Source organism: Panthera pardus, unplaced genomic scaffold (genome assembly GCF_024362965.1).
Source record: "Panthera pardus isolate Hobbes unplaced genomic scaffold, ASM2436296v1 HiC_scaffold_25, whole genome shotgun sequence".
In the NCBI taxonomy this organism is placed as follows: domain Eukaryota; kingdom Metazoa; phylum Chordata; class Mammalia; order Carnivora; family Felidae; genus Panthera; species Panthera pardus.
This window is the reverse complement of record NW_026526821.1, coordinates 86,701,441-86,721,201: the sequence shown is the minus strand read 5'-3', so window position 1 is coordinate 86,721,201 and position 19,761 is coordinate 86,701,441. Positions and strand designations below refer to the sequence as shown.

At 47.2% G+C, this 19,761-nt stretch overlaps 1 protein-coding gene across 4 annotated transcripts in view; it reads left to right on the top strand.

Annotated features, from left to right (window-relative positions):
* TGFA (transforming growth factor alpha) overlaps window positions 1-19,349 on the top strand; it is a 109,934-nt gene extending 90,585 nt beyond the window's left edge. For all 4 annotated transcript variants that reach the window (XM_053890779.1, XM_053890778.1, XM_053890777.1 and 1 more), the window contains exons 4-6: window positions 9,971-10,120; window positions 13,058-13,167; window positions 15,328-19,349. In XM_053890779.1, coding sequence (XP_053746754.1) covers window positions 9,971-10,120; window positions 13,058-13,167; window positions 15,328-15,335 — 268 coding nt within the window. In that variant the 3' untranslated portion in view covers window positions 15,336-19,349. The remainder of the gene's footprint in view (window positions 1-9,970; window positions 10,121-13,057; window positions 13,168-15,327) is intronic.
* The last annotated feature ends 412 nt before the right edge of the window (window positions 19,350-19,761 follow it).

Sequence of the window (19,761 nt, the reverse complement as noted above, 5' to 3'; positions counted from 1 at the left end):
TCTAGTGAGGTAATTCACCTGATAGACCCCTTCTGTCCCCCAAAGAAAGATGAGGTCATCCACTCTTTCCCTGTCCCTGCCCCCTCCTGCTTATACAAGTCTTCCATCTCATACAGCTCCTTGGAGCTCCTTTCTAATTTGATCTTAACATTTACAAAGTTGGGGGCGCCTGGGTGGCTCAATCGGTTAAGTGTCCAACTTCGGCTCAGATCATGATCTCATGAGTTCATGAGTTCGAGCCCTGTGCCAGGCTCTGTGCTGACAGCTCGGAGCCTGGAGCCTGCTTCAGATTCTGTCTCCCTCTCTCTCTGCCTCTCCCCCACTCACACTCTGTCTCTCAAAAAATAAACATTAAAAAAAATTTTATAAAATGTACTCAATTGAATTTTGTTTTTTAACACCTCAAATAACTAAGCTCTTTTGTTTCCAAGAACGGTGTTGGCATCTTTCCCCAGCATGTGAAGAGAAAGGTCAAGGTCATTCTCAGGTTCTTTGCTCTGACCACAGACTTAAAGTCCTTTCTGTGGGCTGAGTGCAGGGTCTCTGGAAACAGCTGGGCCATCCTTGTGGTTTGGAAAAGCTGACCATCTGTGGGGACGCACAGCAATGCAAGCAATTACGACCTCTTTACCTCAGTTTCCCCACTGGATCTTGGCAGTCCAGGGGGTGGTATTCAGCCAACAGATAAGTTTTACATAGTGGTAGGTGATGATCTGCATTGTTCTTTGGTAGTTTTAGTTAGCTGTCAGGATTTTAGAAGTCAGGTTTCACTCTCCAGGCGGATGCCCAGCCCTCTCGAATAGGCAGCATCAGGCCTGAACTCCCAAATGTGCCATGTGGCTGGAACACAGGTGCACCTGCCCCACCATCCCCAGACAGGGCTTGCCCTCTCCGCTTCTCATTTCCACCTCTCTCTCCCCTGTTCCCCAACACTGAAGCAGATGTCAGCCCCTGATCATTCCACTGCCACTTCTGCTCTCCTCACACCAGCCCACTTTGCTCACTTCTGCCATGTGAGCTTGTAAGCTTGGTGAGGACAGGACCACACCTTATGCCCTTTGTATTTACAGCGCCTAGAAGAATGCGATAATTAATTAATTCCCACTGGACCAGAAACTCTGAGTCCATTCAAAGAAAGCAGAACATTCTGTTCTCACTCTTAGGAACCACCCCAGATTTGGGTCACTGACATTCTGGTCAATTTATTGACATTCTGGTCAATAAAACCAACATACCTTGAGGTAAGGCCACTATCTGTCAAGGCCATATAAAGAAAACCTACAGTGACCCAAGACTATAGTCTCAAAAGAGGGAGCGCTTTCTAAAATACTGTCACGCCAAAGCTTTGTTTTTTATAAGAACAATAGTCTTTAGGTTTCCGGAAAACCTAAATAAAATGACACATCACACTAAATAAAATATGAGGTGAAGAAAAAAAGTTAAAACAAATAACTAGTCAGAAATAGCCAAAGGTAGTGAACAGAATCCTTAAACATTTATGTTTCCGATGAACCCTCGATTTTATTTTGTGTCTTCCTTTAGTTAATTCTCACTAGAACCCAATTACATCAGGAAACAAATGGGAGAAGGATTGCCAAAGATCATAAAGCCATAGAAATGCAGGGTTAGGACTTGCACACCATTTTTCCCCTGAGGCCAATTCAGCACACTGTTGGTCTGCTGCCTGCAGAAGCCTTCAAACAAAGGAAAACAGTTGAAGGAAGACACCCAGAAAAGTTCCAGTGTCGTCAGCCAGTGGCAACCAGTTAGAAGTTTCTCACCTGTCCAAAATGCTCTTCAGTGATTGAACTCCCTGACTTAACTTTCCCACAGCAAAGTGTGAAAACAAATTGCTGAGCCAAGGAAAACATCTCGCATGGCCCTGGCCACAGTACATTCTAGAGCCAAACATCCACAGAGAAGTGAGTGCCATCAGTGTGCCAGCAGGCTGCGATGTGACTAAGGATGTATCCCCCCACCCCGCACCAACCCCACCAAGGGTTTGGTGCTTGAGTGACTCGACCTAGATCTTGTTTCATCTCAATGGCTGCCAGATGGTGGGGTAGAGGGGTTAAGAAGTTACGACATTTGGGCACCTGGCCGGCTCTGTCCATAGAGCATGTGACTCTTGATCTCAGAGTCATGGGTTCAGGCCTCACGTTGGGTGTAGAGCTTACTTTGAACAAGAAAATAGTTATGACATCATTCCATCCATATGTCTGGAGAAAGCGCACATCCTCATTCTCTCTCTCCCCACACCAGAAGCAGACACTGAGTCGCACGCTAGGCAGGATAATGCAGCAGTTAAAGGCATGGATTTGGAGGTCAGACCTGAGTCTCTTACACAAGTGACTTAGCCCCATTAATCCTCAGTTTCTCTGTGTATAAAATGGGGATGTTAATATTTCGCAGGATTGTGGTGAGGACCCAGTGACCATATGTGTGTACAGCTATTGCTGTCCCGGATGAGAACCTCTAGACACCCGGAGCTATTTAAATTAATTCATTCAAAAATTAAAAATAGACCTACCCTATGACCCAGCAATAGCACTGCTAGGAATTTACCCAAGGGATACAGGAGTACTGATGCATAGGGGCACTTGTACCCCAATGTTTATAGCAGCACTCTCAACAATAGCCAGATTATGGAAAGAGCCTAAATGTCCATCAACTGATGAATGGATAAAGAAATTGTAGTTTATATACACAATGGAATACTACGTGGCAATGAGAAAAAATGAAATATGGCCTTTTGTAGCAACGTGGATGGAACTGGAGAGTGTGATGCTAAGTGAAATAAGCCATACAGAGAAAGAGAAATACCATATGGTTTCACTCTTGTGTGGATCCTGAGAAACTTAACAGAAACCCATGGGGGAGGGGAAGGAAAAAAAAAAGAGGTTAGAGTGGGAGAGAGCCAAAGCATAAGAGACTGTTAAAAACTGAGAACAAACTGAGGGTTGATGGGGGGTGGGAGGGAGGGGAGGGTGGGTGATGGGTATTAAGGAGGGCACCTTTTGGGATGAGCACTGGGTGTTGTATGGAAACCAATTTGACAATAAATTTCGTGTATTGAAAAAAAATAAAAAAAATAAATTCATTCATTCAATTAAAATGTAGTTTCCAAGGCTCACTAGCCACACTTCAGATACTCAGCACCTGCAGGTGGCTAGTGGCTACTGTGTTTGACAGCACAGATATGGACTGTTTCCATCATTGCAGGAGTCCTACTAGATAGCGGTGGAGAACATCCAAGCCTGGTTCCCCGCAGAGCATAAGGGCTCTGTTATCAGGCATTGTTACCATTGCCGCAGCTGGAAGATGCTATAGGGTCCTGCCAAAAGGAGCCGTGGAAGGCGGGTAGACCATGGAACCCATGCTGTCCATGAGGCCCTGGGATCAGAGCTGCAGAGAGAGAGCCCTTACCCCATCCAGACCCCTACTCCCCAGCCCTTGAGGCAGAGAAGCTATAGGACTTTGCGAATCCACTTCTTAAGAGGCCAACAGTGGGTAAGCAGAACACAGGTGTCTTTGTGCTCAGGTCCCCCACTCCTACCCCGGCCCTATGGAACTTCTCCATGTTAAAGGCAAGTTAGTGTAAACGTATTTTTAAAACCATGGTCCTTGGTCCTTAATCACTTTGGTCCTTGGCCCCCATATTGAAGACCATATCTTAGGACCTATGCCAAAAGACTTGGCTAAAAGACAGAGGACTAGCCTCCTGCCAGAGAATACATCATTGTTTATAAAGACAATGTCTCTCAAGAGCATTAAAAATGCTGCCATCCTTTTATTTACATTTTTAGCACTTACACAGCACTTGTGTCAGACACTTCACAATCTTGTGGAGTGCTTATAACAACTCCGTAAGTTTTACTATCCTATTTTAAAGATGCAGAATCAGTGGCACAGAGAGGCTAAGTAATTTGCTGAGGGTCACACAGGCATTCAAGTGGGGGTTGAGATTTGAACCCAGGAAAGTTTCGCTCCAAAGTTTGTACCATGTTGTGCCCTCGCGTGGGACCCTATCCTGAGGAAACAATCTCAAATGCAAACAAAGTGTGTACCTTAAGGTAATCACCTGACAGTATTTATGATATCAAAATTGGAGACTGCCTAAATGGTAAGGGTTTGGTGAAGCAAACTGTGCACGTATATTACTGCACAACATTTTAAATGACTTGCAATTCTCTTATGACAGCAAAATAGTAAGGAGATAGGAGATGAGATACTGACACAAAATTGTAAAACAAAACACAAAAAAACCCCAAAACTATGTTTAAAAGTACATAGCAATAGTTCAAAAAGAAACATGTCAGTTTGCAATTTGGGGAGGTGGGCAACAATGTGAGCTTTTACTTTCTGCCTTGTTATTTATGTGCTTTCCAATTTGCTTAGACACATTCCTTTTCTAGTTGGAGAAATTTTTTTAAGAAAAAAATATTTAAGAGCATAACTCTATATGCATTATTATATTTTTTTGAAAATTGTAAAAGGGCCCTGTGAACCAGGCAAAACAGGAACTTAGGGGGAAAACTTAGCAACTCCTGGGGACCAGAAGGCCTTAAAGCCCTCAGCACAGGAGAAAGAAAGGCATATCATAGATAATGTCATTCTTCTTGTTCAGACAGAGAGGCCCACAGCCACAATTTGCTCCTGTGAAAAGCACCAAAGCATTCTTGACTTAGTAACCAAAATGAAAAGGCCTTGGGGATCCACCTGGCTGGAGCACATTGCCTTTTTCTCCAGCCACAATGGCTCCTTTTGCAGCTCAGCCAGACTCCTTTTCCCTTCTATGTGGCACTCTTTCTTTCTTGTACACTTCTTTCGTTTGGGTTCTTATTTGGGGGAAATAGCCTGAATGGGATCCCAGAGCCTCATTTCAGAATTATGAAGACAAAACAGCATTCCACAATCTTGAGTTTGGCAAAACCCGCTCTAGACAGATGAAATCGGTCAAATGATGTAAGGACATGTTCATTCTTACACATTTTCCATTCCACCCTTGTGATAAAACGACTCCTATTTCATTCAGATTCCTTTCTTAAACAGGGGGATAGCATCTCCCATTTCTCCTGCGCCTGATAGGAGGGGGCCTATTTTATAGCCACCATCCTGGGGCAATGCCCAGAAGGAGGGAAGGAGAAAGGAGACTTAGAAATAGTAGGTTTTGAGTTGTTGGTTCTTGATTGTGTACTTAAATAATAGTCCTACCTCAGTGGTTCTCAGGCCTGGATGCACATTCGAATCACCTGGGTGCCCACTCCACTTGGATGAGCATCTCTGGGGGTGTGACCTTGGCCTTGGCATTTTCCAAATCTTCCCTGGTGATTGTACTGTGTAGTCAGGTGGGAACCAAGGCCTACTTGAGGTAAAGTACAGGACCTTAACTGAGTCAAGCATGATTCATTTGCAACCAGGTGAGATGACTCTTCCCCTCCTTATGTGACTTGTACCTAAAATAATGGGCATAATTAAGTCGGGTATCAGTAGAAGCTTGGGAAGTTTAAAAAAAAAAAAAAAAGGTATGTCACCAAACCTTTTCTTTTTCCCCACCTTATAAAAAGCAACTGCAAAGCATCCCCATTACTACCAACGATTGGGGAGGAGAAAGAACCTCCCGCAATCTCAAGGCCAAAAATTCTAAATTGTGGCTCTCAACTTTAGCTGCCCGGGGGAATCATCTAGGAGCTTTAAAAATACTAATACTCAGGCCTTACTCCCAGAGATTTTGATACAGTTGGTCTAGGGTGTGGCCTGGACATCAGGATTTTTTCAAGTTCCCCAGGCAATTCCAGTGGGCGGCCAAAGTCAATGTCACTAGTAAAACCTTCATGGTGGCTCTCAACTCTGGCTTCATCAGAATTACCTTTGGCCTTTTCTTCAAAACACCCATTTTCAGAGAAATTCTGATCTTGGGTAAAGCCCAAGGATCTGAACCACAGGTTATTCTGCCTCCCAGCTGCAGTCGTGCTGCCTGGGGCTAAGATCTGCTATTCTCAGAGCTCACCTAGGCCATGACCTAGAGTCTCGCCTGTTAGGCAGCAACCCGTGTGCCTCCTGTGCCTCGCTGGAGAAGTTTTCGTTCATAAGCACATTGGGCTCCCTAATTCAATGAGACTGAAATGTGAGTGTTTGCAACCGTGACACTAGGTGACTGGGGCATTCCTGTTGACATGAAGACCTTCCCAGTGGGCTAGTACCCCTGCCAGGGGTGTTTTTGAGGCAGGGCTGGTTGTGAAGGGCCCAGCACACAAATGGGAAATGTTCCTCTGGAAGGAAGAATATGGAAAATCAACAAAAGATGACCCAGCCCAAAGAGCTATCTTCTTAGTGAGTTAAGACGACACCGTCTGGGGGCATCTTGGCACCTTGCCACACCACAGCAAGGAGACCTCTTTACAGGGGAGTGAGCAACCTGGCCTTTTTGCAGTGAGGTTTGTGAGCTTGTCACGAAATCACTGTCCCAGAGTATCTTCCAGACCAGTCTGCATTACCCTAGAAAGGTAGCCTTCATGGTTGAGATTGTTAGTTTTTAAACCTAGAAGCCCCTGTTTCCTCATCTGTAAAGAAGGTAAATAGCAACGCTGACCTCACATGCAGCTGTGATTGTTGGGAATAAGAGAGATGGATTCATATGGAAGTTTGGCACAGTGCCTGCAATAAATGGTGTGTGTTGTAATTAGCGCTTGGCTGCCGCTCGTTTATTTAAACAGGTTTTCTTGGAGTCCCCAGCATTGATGTGTTAATCCGTAAGGTTTGCAGAACCAAGTGGTTGTGAAGGTGTTAGAATCCTTCTCTCCCAAGGGCCTGCAGGTCAGAGTAGGACTATTTCAGAAATAGGCGTGCTTAGCCTGGACCTCTCACAGATAGTTACACAGATCCTCACTGCACTGCCCTGGGAGGAAGCAGCATAGACACCTGTCTGTAGACGTCCCATTGGCTCGGCTGCAAGTCCCGAGGAGGAATGTAACAGTTGATCCCAAGGCCCAACCTCCTCAGCCCCCTCCTGTTCAGTGGTTCACCAGTCTTTGTAGACCTGGGTCTTGCCCGAAGGAGCACGGAGACTGACCTGAAGTGAGGCTGGTGGGGAGGGCAGTGATTCTGAGGGCGTTCAGAAGAGGTGAAGTTAGATCCATGCAAAGAGATAAGGCAAACGGATGTATGGGTGACTGGGTGAAGGAATGAGTCTGTAAATTACCTTTTTGGAGAATGTGATCTTTGAGACGGAGTCTGATGGGGAGAGTGAGGAATAACATTCCAGTCAGAGAAGGTGGCAGGAGGTGAGATGGGCAAGTGGAGAGTGGTAGGTGATCATGCATAGACCAGGCAGGTATGTCCATGTGCCTATATGCCCGGCACTGGTTTATTTGACACTGGGCTGGGGGGGGGGGGGGGGGAGGCGGCGCATCTTGGGTCGGCTGGAACCTAGGTTATGGGAGATAAAGTGGAGAGGATTCAGGCCCTGCAGAGAGGGGATGTCAAATACCAAAAAGTGGAAGTCCACAGGGAGCCAACTGGGTGCAGGGTGAAAACTGAAGGTCAGGCTGGAACAGGGACCCCATACAGGGTTCTCTCTGGACGCTGACAGCTTCGATCTATGCGGCACCTCCACTGTTGCTTAGCCCATCAGCCTCCGGTCCAGTCCACTGTCTGCTTCCCCCAGTGGGAAGGGGCCAGTGCCTTTGTTTTCTCCACAGCCCACAGGTTGAGCTGTTTCTTGATTTTGACCTTCACATAATTTTGTTATTAAAACCAAACAAAAACCTGCCCCTGGCCCACAGGCCCTCAGTCTCCTCCCTCAGCCCAGGTCTGGGACAGTCAAGAGTTCTGTGATCTAGATCCTTTTTAAGGAAAGTCTTGCTAGAGATCCCCCTCTACAACTTTGTCCCTCCTGCATCTGGAGGCTGCTGTCTTATCCTCGGGTCTGTAGAGAACCCTACATGGTGCCCTGTGTCCTAGTTGGCCCTTCTTAGCTTCTTTACTTGCACCTTTGTTGAACCGAAAACTTCAAATCTCTTTTACCTTTTCAAGATTGGAGCCTAAACCAAAAGGCACGTTTGATCAAGAGCTTAACCTGTGGCATTCTTGCCCCAATCCCTTTTGAGTATGTGGGGGGAAGCAGCCTGATGAATGAGCAAGAATCCAGACTCTGGGCTAAACAGACCTGGGTGTGAATTTCTCTCTCTTGTCTAGCAGTGTGACACAGGCAAATGACTTTGACTTTTCTGTGCAAGGATTAAATGGGAAAACGTAGGTGAAATGTACAATAACCCTTAACAGAAAAGCAAGGGCCTGAATTCAAACTGAAAAAAAAAAAAAAAAACAACCTTTAAGAAAGGTATATAACAAGTGGGCTATGGGACAAAGAGCCCCCACAAAAGACTCTTCCATTAAGCAGTGCTAGAGACAAGCTTCTATGCTGTGGTAGTCCAGGGTGAAGCCTTAACCAGCAATTTTCGCAGTATCTCCTGTTTGTCACAAATCTTAAACTCTACACTACCGGTTCCTTTAACATGAAAATTATTACATTTTTGTTAACATTGAGCAAAACCTATGTTCCAGAAAAAGATACTGTGTTTATCCTGTGGCCCCAAGGATCCCTCTGGCATCTGGGGTCTGGTGGCCCAGGAGTCCAGGTGTAGGGGAACCACAAATGTAACGCCCCTGGGGCTGGCCCTGGGCACAATAGCAGGCAACCAGAACCCTTAATCCCCTTTTATTTCTCCTTGTTCTTCAAAGGCCTTTAAATCTAAAAGTGAAGGAGACAGACTGACTACTTCATCAAAAGGTAGACTCTTGGGGGAAAAAAAAAAGTTTACAGCTATCATTGCCATGGCTGGGGGGGAAACCAAAACAAAACTTTAAATCCAGTGTGTGATGTTTGGTGCAGGGCTGCTCTTGGGGAAGTCCCCTGTGGGAAGGAAACTTCCCCACCTGAGAAGACCATGGTGATCAACCATTTTCTTTAGAATAACAAAGTCACCCGAACAAAGGGACCTGTACATAAGCAAAGAATCTTCTGTTGAGAAGAACCCTATGCTTGGAGGGGGAAAAAATGCCTTCATCAGAAAATGAGCATCCCTTCCTTATGACTAGAACCTTTCCTGAGGGTTCGTCCTCCAAGAACCACTTGTGGCTGCCCCAGGATTGAGGGGGTGGGGAGGTTAGCATAAGCAAGAGTTATATGGAAGGAGTAGCAACAGCCTTCTGCACACAGGAGGAGGCTGTTACAGAAGCGAAAGAGCCCTTGGATACTAGCAATACCAGTAATAATATCCCCTTGTGTCAGTATTGCCCTTCACAGGCCATGTGCACGTCCAAGAGCATGGCCTCTTTTGTGCCCTTTACTGATCCTCCTCCAGTGGAATGAGGCCAGGTGGTGTTGGAAATGAGAAGCAGACTAGTGGCTTCTCAAGTCTTGCATTTCCCAGAGAGTGGCACCGGCCCCTACTTGAGTACGCCCCCGCCCCCACCCCCACCCCATGTGCTGGGCACTGGGTAAATGCTTGCAGGGCTAATTAAATGTGATGAAGAGGATAAAAAAGCAAACCACAGCCTGTGTCTCCCTCTGGGTTAGCGTGTGTTCTCTCTCTCACCATCGAATTCTGAATACACACACTTAGTTTAAAAATAACCTGGATTTTTATGAACTGCCAAAATGAACTTCGTGTCCTGAACACGTTTGCTGCCTTCTCTATCCCCACCATCTGACATGGTAACAATAATAATGAATGCTTCCACAGATGAGCAAGCCGATTAGTTACTCCTCATTCTCCAAGGAAGAGGTGCCCATTCAGGGAAATGGCAGGGAGTTTGCTGATCCCTTTGCATCCAATAGCAGAGGCTGGAGGGGCCCCTTTGAGCTTTTCCTAGGGCTTTGGGTCCCTCTGGCCCAGCCTTCCTAGGAGAAGATGGGGGAACAAGACCTTCCATCAGAAGAGCATGCTGACATTCCTTTCTTCCCCAGCTGCCATTCTGGGTATGTTGGTGCACGCTGTGAGCATGCCGACCTCCTGGCTGTGGTGGCCGCCAGCCAGAAGAAGCAAGCCATCACCGCCTTGGTGGTGGTCTCCATCGTGGCCCTGGCTGTCCTCATCATCGCATGTGTGCTGATACAGTAAGTATTTGCTGCCCCTAAGTTCGAGGCCCTCTCCGGGACATTTGCGGCATGCCCGGATAACAGGGCCACCTCGGCATGGTTTATTCTGTGGCGTCTGATTGGTGTCAGCAAAGCCAAGAGGAACTCGGGTAACAGCCAGGCTGTGTGAAGGACACACATCCTGGGAAGGTCCCCAGCAGTGAGTCTGCACATTGCTGGAAGCTGGCATAGAAGCAAAGGCACGTGTTCTCTCCTGCTGTTGGGTTTGGAGCCTTCAGAGTTGTGATAGCAATGTGCAGGTGTTCCAGAGGAACTAGAAATGGCTCTCAGCCTCATTTAGCAAGTGGCAGAGGTGCTTCCTCTCCGCCAAAGTCACTCTGCAAATCCCAAAGCCACGTCAAATGTCTTGGTTGTTATTTTGACAGGCTGGTGACAGCCCTTCCCCTTTCTCCATGTCTCTGCCCCTCCTCAGCTTCCAAAACTCAGTTTCTGCCCTGCTTCTTCCAGAACATCTTCCCAAGCCAGTAGACACCCTTTTCTTGGGCCTACTTGCTTGCCTGTATCTCCCAACGGGACTGCTCCACAAAGGGAGACACCCAAGTCCTGTATTTGCAGCAGCTGGCCAGATTTATTCCCTGGAAATATCTAGAGACCTCTAATTCACAGAGCAAGTCCTCTGAGAATTTATATCTAATTGGATATGCACAAGGAATCCACAAAATAACTAAAGGCTACCAGTCAGCTCGGTGTGGATTAACTCATGGCAGAGACTAGTGGATGGGCCATTCCGGCAAAGGCTGGAGTAAGCAGCTGTGTGTTAATGAAGGAAGCCAGACTTCAGCCCTCTAAGGTTGTCTGGAATTTGGACAGATAATTATGAGTCTCTGTCCTGTTTATTTATTGGTTTGTTGCTGTTGGGGCAACCTGGTTCTGGCAGTGAATGGAGTGCCCCTCAGAGCCATAGTTTCACATCCTTCTCCTGGCCCAAGCCAGCATTAAGTGGTGAGGGATGAGGTTCAATTGAGCTGGCCTTTCCTTCCACTTCAAGCAGTGTCTGTTCCACTCTCACCTGCCTTGGAAAAGGTGGTAGGCAGACAGCTGTGGTTGAGACTGGGGCAAAGCCCAGGCTCTGCCACTCACAAGGACAATTCTCATGACTAGCTGTGTGCACACCCATCATTTCCACAGTCCTATTTCTATGGCCAGGAGGGTTCCAGAGTCTTAGGAACAAGATTTGGTGCCTCCGTGAGCTTCTTCAAAGGGATTTAAAAGCAATTTTGCCAGATTCTCTGAAGACAGGGACAATTTAGGATTCCTGGGCAGCCTCTCTCATTCTCAAGGAGGCAGCCAGTCTCTCCTCTCTTCTGTCTTTTCCCAGCCTATCCTTGCCAAAGACCAAGGTCGGAATCCCTGAGCCAGGGGCGCTTGGGTAGCTCAGTCAGTTAAGTGACCCTTGATTTCGGCTCAGGTCATGATGGTTGTGAGATTGAACCCTGCATTGGGCCCCACACTCAGTGTGGAGCCTGCTTGGGATTCCCTCGCTCTGCCTCTCCCTCTCCCTCCCCCTCTTTTCTTCTCTCCCTCTTCCCCCGCCTTTCTCAAAATAAATAAACATTTTAAAAAATAATCCCTGAGCCAGAAACCAAGCCCTCACCCCAACCAGGCTGCTGGTTGCCTAGGCATGGGGCCCTTCTGAGTTGCATAGTTGGTTGGGACCAGCTTATCTCATGCTAGAGGGACCTGGAGGCCTTGGTCTCACTGCCCTGTGATGGATGCTCCTTGTTAGGCAGTGACTGGAGTAAGCCCACTGCTAGCTGACTGCAAAAGAACAGTCTCTGGTGGATCTGTAATCAGATCCTCTAGATCCTTCCCGATCTTGGACTCTACAATCAGGAGGGCGCCATGTCGAGATGGACTGCTCTGACCACCATGGCAGAAGTATGTTGGGCGGAAAGGTCTTGGGCTCCTTCTCGGCTCTGCTGCCCAAAGATTTGGGGGCCCTGGTAGCCTTCCCAGGACAGCACCAGGAAAGAGGGGCTAGGGTAGAAGTCATGAGATGCCACCAGGTACCAAGAGGGAAGCACAGCAACACGGGCTCGTTTTCTCACTTGACTCCAGGCCCATGTCCACCAGGAGACCCTGCCCAGCCCCGGTGGGCGGATGCATGGATTGTGCCCATGTCAAGGTTAGAATGAGTAGAAACAAAGTCCTCTGCAGTATCCCACAGGATACAGCTCTAAGTGTCTCTAGGTAATCAATGTCTTACTCCGTGCTTGCTTTCTCTGCCCTCCTTTTGGGCTCCCTGACTCTTTTTTCATGCTAACTCTGCAAACTGTTCATTCCTGCCCACAGAAGAAGGCAGGAGCATTCATAACTCTGATGCTTCAGGACTCTGGGTGACAGAGGTTCACCAAGAGGTTGGGTTTGCCACAACTAGAGAATATTAGTCCTCAGAGATTCAAAACCACAGAGACTCATGACTCATTCTTTCATTCTTTCCACGGGTCAGTTCAGCCATGTTGCTGGCAATACCGATGGACGATTCCCTTCCCCAAGCCCTCACAGCCCTGCCAGCCTGAAGTGGCTGCTTTGTCCCAGTCCTGACAGCAGTGCTGAGGCTATTACTACATTTAGGGAGTCACCCAACTGCTGCTTTATGGACAGAGCAGCCGGGTGGGTGGTCAGGTTGCCCTGCAAGCCCAGAGCAGAGCTGTGCAAACAGAGGCGGTTCCTTGAAGTGACCAACAGGTGCTCTTGTTAGCTGGCCTCTTCCCCCAAAAGACACCATCCTGCAAGACACTCGGCCGCCTGCTGTGTGTGTCTGTCCCTCCAGAGGCCTCCACAGGAAGGCCAGTTCAGAGCCCAGAGCTGCCCAGCAGGCTCTTTAGGCAGACACTGCACCAGCCGAGCACTCCTGCCAGGCTCCCACCCAGCCCATGTTCTCTGTGTCTGCAGCTGCTGCCAGGTCCGGAAACACTGTGAGTGGTGCCAGGCCCTGATCTGCCGGCACGAGAAGCCCAGTGCCCTGCTGAAGGGAAGGACTGCTTGCTGCCACTCAGAGACAGGTAAGGGGCTGCCTCGGGGAGGGGCCTTTTTCCCTTGGGAGACACAACTGGGTGGAGAAAGCAACCACCTTCTCCAGGGCAGGGCAGAAGTTCTTAGAGGGTGTAGCAGGAAGAGGGAGAAAAGGGAGAGGACGTTTATCCTACCAAGTCAAGTTTAGTTTATTCTGAGGTATGTTTTACACAGAAGGAAGCTCTTTTGGGGCACCTGGGTGGCTGAGTCGGTTAAGCTTCCAACTTCAGCTCAAGTCATGATCTCAGGGCTCATGGGTTTGAGCCCCACCTTGGGCTCCAGAGCCCGGAGACTGCTTCGGATTCTGTGTGTCTCTGTCTCTGTCTCTGTCTCTGTCTCTCTCTCTCTCTCTCTCTCTCTCTGCCCCTCCCTCACATGCACTCTGTCTCTCTCTCATAAAAATAAATAAACATTTTTAAAAATTTTTACAAAAGGAAGCTCTTTTATCTTTACTGGCCTGTGTGACCTTTGACAAGTTAATTAACCTCTCTGAGCACCTGTTTTCTTATTTAAAAGATGTGCAAATTGAATGAGTACCTACATAAAGTACCTAGTACAGTGTACCACAGGTTGTAGACACACAACCGATGTTTGTTCTCTTTCCCTTGAGAAAGTCCCCTTCCTTTTCCCATCGGTGAAATTAGGGATTTAACCTACAGGTCTCTCAGGACTCTTTAGCTCTTACATCCCGTGATCTTCGTTAAGCTTTGATGTCTGATGTTTCATGAACATTCTCACTGACACCCACGACGAATATCGGGCATCCCGATGTGGAACCAAACCTGCACCTCAGGAGTCCTCATCTGAGCATTACTAGCTTGGGGCTCACGGAGGCCAACAGCTCTTTTATCAAGACGAGTTCTGAAAAGTTGCACGTCAACAAATTTTTCTAAAATGCTCTTTTGACCAGCAGAGCCCATTATAAATTTAAAGTTCCTTTTCAGGAAGTAATGAGACAAGAGACAGTCACCACAGGCTAATCCACCAAGAGTGACCTTCTCTAGTAAACAGTTGGCATTCCAGAAGCTCAAGGTTGCATGAACAGAGTAGGAAGAAGGGCGACTGGGAAGCTGGAGCACCGACGTGTTCACTAAACCTCCTGGCGGTCTGACCTGGAAGGTGCTGAAGGCCCAGGAGCAGGTTATTCAGGACCTGTAGTAATCATGCATGAGCAGGTCTTTTTAGTTAGGGGGCCCGCAACTCTTGAGGATGTTAATCCATCAGTCCTCGTAATGGCCTTCAGAGGAAGAGGCTTTGTCAGTGATGTAGGTAAACTGAGTCTGCCAAAGTTCTGCATGCATCCCACCATAAGTCCATGGGGGAGCTAGGATGTGAGCCAGGAACTCTGAAGACTCCACTCAAATCTCTCTTCCACTGACTCGGAGGACCATCCATTGAGCTAACGCACTTCTTATTTTGTTATTTAGCACCAATGGAGAAATTATTTAAAATTTATAGTAGATTTTGTACTATTTGTGCGCACCTCAGAGTCATTTAGGGTAGAGTAGTTTCTTATTAATGTCACTTCTCTACCCACATTTGGGAGGACATTAGCGTGGAGCCTCAGATGGGTCCGGCCTTCCAGAGGTGGGCACTGAGGCTAAAGCCCCCTCCCTGAGATGATGCATACCTCTCCACCTCCAGAGGAACCACAGGAGGGACCAGGGCAGGAAGATGTCCGGGCCAAGCTGGATTCTTGAGCTGTGGGGAGCTAAGTCCATGCTGCCTCCCGTGAGCCACAGAGGATGCCTCAGAGCCCCACCCACTGAGAAACAAATGGGTCCATTCTCATATGGCCTGAGGAGAAGCCATTCTGCCACCAGAGCCCTCAGCCAGCTCATTGGCTGCCCACGAAGCCACCCCTTATGGAGGCACCAGCACAGGCTGGGCTGACTGTCCTCCAGTTGAACGAAGGCCCTCATAACACGTTGCATCCCCATTCTCTTCAGCCTTTCCTTTGGCACTAGAAGTACAATTTCAGAAGCTGCTGCCCCTGAGGTTGAACCAGAGGACCTTGGACCTGGGCCTGACGGCCCCAGAGAACCCGGTGACATTGGCTGATGCATCTCCAAGTTTCTGTCCCAAGCTTGTCTTCCTAGCATGGTTGGGGTCTGGCATGCAGAACTTAACTTGTCTCTCCTTCCTTCCAGTGGTCTGAAGAGCCCAGAGGGAGTTTGGCCAGGTAGACTGCGGCAGCCTGAGGAAGAAAGGACTTCTTCAGGAAGAGCCGACAGACCTTCCTACTCTGCCTGCAATCACCTGTGCAGCCTTTTTGTCTTTTGTGGGCCTTCCTTCGAAACTCTGTCAAGAACTCTGTCTGCTTGGGGTTATTTGGTGTGACCTAGAGAAGAAAACAGTGGACCACAGCTTAAAGACTGGTCAAAAAAGAATTGCAAAGGGGTGGACTTCCTGTTTACCTAGCTAAGGTGTGCCTCTGTCCGCACCTGAGCCCAGGTGTAGGTGTGGTTGCCTTCTGCCGGTCACGGAGGCTGGGCTATGTTTCTTTTTAATGGACTCCTCTCCCCACAATGGTGTCCATCCTGCCCAAAACTGGAGGTTGCCGTAGTTGAGTTTTTCCTCATCCGCTTATTGGAGAAGAAGGCGGAGGAAGGGTAACTGTTTGCCACATGAAGATGCCAAGGGTAAGAGGAACTGTGTATGTCCTCTGTCTCTGTCCACGAGACCCTCAACCAGCCTGACGTCTTCCACAGACCTACGACGCTGAGGACCTTCCCAAGCCGTCGGCACCCTCGGAGATAATTTCTTATTTATTAGATGGATGATGGTTTTATTTTATCTTTAATCTCTTAAGTCGATGTAAAAAGCATCAAACCTTTTCAGACTTCTACATTAACGATGTATGTAATGCTGGCTGAAAAGTCAACTGACTGATTAGAGCTGTCTGGCCTCTTTGGGACAGCTAAGGCTTGGGGAAGGCCACCCAGGGGGGTGCAGAGATGGAAGCAGAGGACGGGTTGCTGATGAGAGCAAAGATTGGGTCTCAGAGGCCTTGTCATTTAAGACACAAAACAGGTAAAGGCCCCCCGATACATTCCAGTAGAAAAGTTAGCAAATCCAGCAGCAGAGATCTGTCAGCTTTGTTGGGGGAGACAGGAAGAGAGTGCCTGTGTGCCTCTACACAAGAGAAACACGGTACCACACTGCTTTGTGATTAAGCATGTTCACTTCCTAATGCGCCCTCCAAGTGCATGTTTAGAAACAGAGCACATGCGGAAAGCCACGGGCATTTGGGCCGCATTCGTGAAAGGGGGGCTAGGCATTTCCTTCCTATGTTGTTGCATGGTTGATTTGTTGCTTTATTTTTAAAAGGAGAAATTTACCTTTCCTATTTATTTTCTAGCATTAGGAAAAATATCCCAGTGACTTATTTTTCCCTTTTCCCTTCAGGATCCTGGTTTTATTAACAAAAACTCTTTAACAAGTCACCTCCACCAGCGTGGACCTCGCTTTCCCTTGAGAGAAGGAGAAATTGTTTTCATGGGCATCTGGGTACATTCTGCCCCACTGGGCTTGCCTGTGGAAAGCACTGGTTCCCTCTCCAACTAAACAACAGTTCATCCCTAGCAATTTTCATTAAAATTTGGAAGTAGAATCACAGCAAAATAATATGTGAAGTCCTTATGTGAGGAAACTCTTGTTCACTAACATTTGAAAAATGAAAGATTTCTACCTATTAACTTCGTGCATCTAGCTCCACACATCATGAAAGGGACCTTTAAAATATGGCAGGTTGGCTTAAAATTTCTGTCAGGTAGTTTTGTCCCCCTCTAATTCTTCTTCCCCAATCTGTGTATTTCGATGAATTTTCTCTTTATTCTGTACGACTGAGACAATTGTATGACCCGTGTCTTAGCTTTGGCACTTTTCTGGAATGATGCTGCACCCGAAGCAAAAGGAGCAGAAATGGGATCAATTCACCAGCTGGCCCACTGACGATATACTTGACACAGTTCCCGGGTCTTGATATAAAAGAATAGGTTTAAGCTTGCATTTCTTGGGTACATCCTACAGCAGCAGGTATGTGGGCTGAGGCCTAACTGTAGCATCTTGCTCAGAGACCAGTCCCATTGACACTGGTTTGTAGACCCCCATTTTCACTCCTCTCTCTCTCTCATCAGACCCTCCTGAAAGTCTGAGAGTCTGGTTAGAGACACCAATGGCAGTGGAGTAGTGTGTTTTTAACTTGAGATCACATTTTACTTAGAACAATCTTTCCTCAGTCTTTTAGAGACTATTTGAGATCTGACTGCCTTTAAAGAATATGAACTGATGGGAAATGTTTCGTTCAGCCTTCAGGCGTCCCAGAGCCTTTGCAGAGGTGTGGGAAGAGGATGCAAGCAGAGGGAACCTTCTCGGTTCCCTGAAGGGGCTCCACAGTTAGGGTCCGTGAAGGCTCTGATCCTCACATTACAGGTGCCAGCACCCCTTTCCTTGTGCCAGGGCAACCATGCGGTGAACCGTGCAGAGAAGGAGCGTGTGCCTCCCTGCAGGTGGCTCCCAAGTCAGTCCTCTGTAAACCAGTAGGTCTGAAAGAGTTGGAAGCAGAGGCTGGGGTGAAGGCAGGCCTCAATGGACCTTCGTCCATGCCCAGGATAGGAGAGCCTTGCTTCTTTGGTGATTTCTCTTTTAGAAATCAGGTGGCCAACAAGCATTGGATTCCTGTGCCATTTCATGGTGTTGATATTTTTTGGGTTAGCCCCCTTTTCAGGTTAAAAAAGCATCTTCTAATCCATCTTCACAGGTTCCCTGTGTTTCCTTGCCCTTTAGAAAGCCGAATATTACAGTTCGGGAATTGTTCCTGAGGCCCTTCCTGGTAAGGAGTCGCACACCTGAGAGTGGGGATCAGAGCCGCTTCCAGTGTCTATCTCAGGAGAAATGAAAAGCCCCCATTAGAAGGAGGGGGTGCTTCCAAATATTTTATGGAGCCTAGATTCTCCCACTGCTCTACAGGCTGTAACGTCTTTGAGCATACTGGCAGGAAACATTTTCTTCTAGACAGAAAGACCTATAGCAGCCAACCCTACTCTGGAAAAGATGCATCTGGACACACATGGAATCAAGCAAGATACGAGCTTGCCATGGTATCTGCTCCATCCAAGTGGGCAGAATGGCCCAGAGTCTATTTTCCTAAGAAAGGAGAAGGAGGTGTGATTGGTACCCCTTCACCAATGCGTTGGTGAGGGAGGAAGAGGTGTGGTTCTAGAACTTCTTGGGAAATTATGCTCTGCAGGTGGAGAAAAGTGTCTGTCTTCACCCAGGTTTTCCAGGGCCAGGTGGTCTCCGTGCACATGGGCCACTAGTCACTTTTCCAGGCAATTTTGGCAGAAATGGATTGGCAAGGTTCCAGCACCATTCAGGAGACCCTGACCTCCTAGTAGGGCCTGGGCCTCGATTTCTGCCAACCCACTCAGCCAAGGAAGGTGGAGGCTTCAAAAGCCCAGGACCAAAGGGGACATCACAGAAACAAGAGGAACACATATGTTTGTTCTTAATGTTGGAACGTAAGACCTGTTCTCTGCAGCCACTGATTTTACCAGGCTTCCTGAAAGATCTAGTGGTGAACATACACACAGTACTGAAAAACAGCCCCTCTCCCTGGTATAGTAACTTACTGAAGTATTCAACTTTTCATTATCTTTATTATAACAAACCTGATGCTTTTTTTTATTTTTAGAACTTGTTACTCTGACTTCTGTATATGTTGCACTGAAAAGGTTAATATTTAATGTTTTAATTTATTTTGTGTGATAAGTTAATTTTGATTTCTGTAATGAGTTAATGTGATTAGCAGTTCTTTTCCTTAATATCTGAATTATACTTATTTAAAGAGTAGTGAGCAATATAAAATGTAGTTGTGTTTTTCAGTCATGTGCATTGTTGTCTAGTTGTACTGTTTGTACCTTGTTTGGAAGGATGAAGGAATGAACTCTTTTTTTTTTTTTTTTCCTAAATCAAGACTGGAGCTTTTCTTTCATGAGACTGGCATGTTGCTGAAAAGCAAATTAAGAATTTTCTCTGCAAATGTGAATGATGAGAAAAAATTAGATGCTCTTTTGCAACATGTGGGGATACTAAAATTAACTACAGTTGATCCCTGTCTGCTTGAAGAAATCAAATCCTCCAAAGTTCCCAATATATGTCTTTCATCCACTATGGGTCTGCCAATATGCTAAATAATGCAGAGGGAAATATAAAACACACAATCCCTGCCCTAAAAGAATTGAGATCTGCCTGAGAGACTGACATGCAAAAAATAGTTCTGGACAAATTCCAGACAAAATACAAAGCCTGAAATTGTAAAGTAGAGAGCATGTGTTAACAACTGTGGGTCTCCAAGTGTGGTCCCCAGGCCAGCAGTGTCTGTATCACCTGGGGCCTTCTTGAGTCTCTTAGGAATGCAAATTTTCATGCCCCACCCCAGGCTGTTAAACTCCAGAGTTGCCCCACTCCCCCTCCATATTCTAGGTGATTCTGGTACATGAGCAAGTTTGAGAACTGCTGTGCTATAGGACTCAGCAAAGGGCAAGTTAGTGTGGGGCCATAGTTTTTAGGAAAAGCTTTAT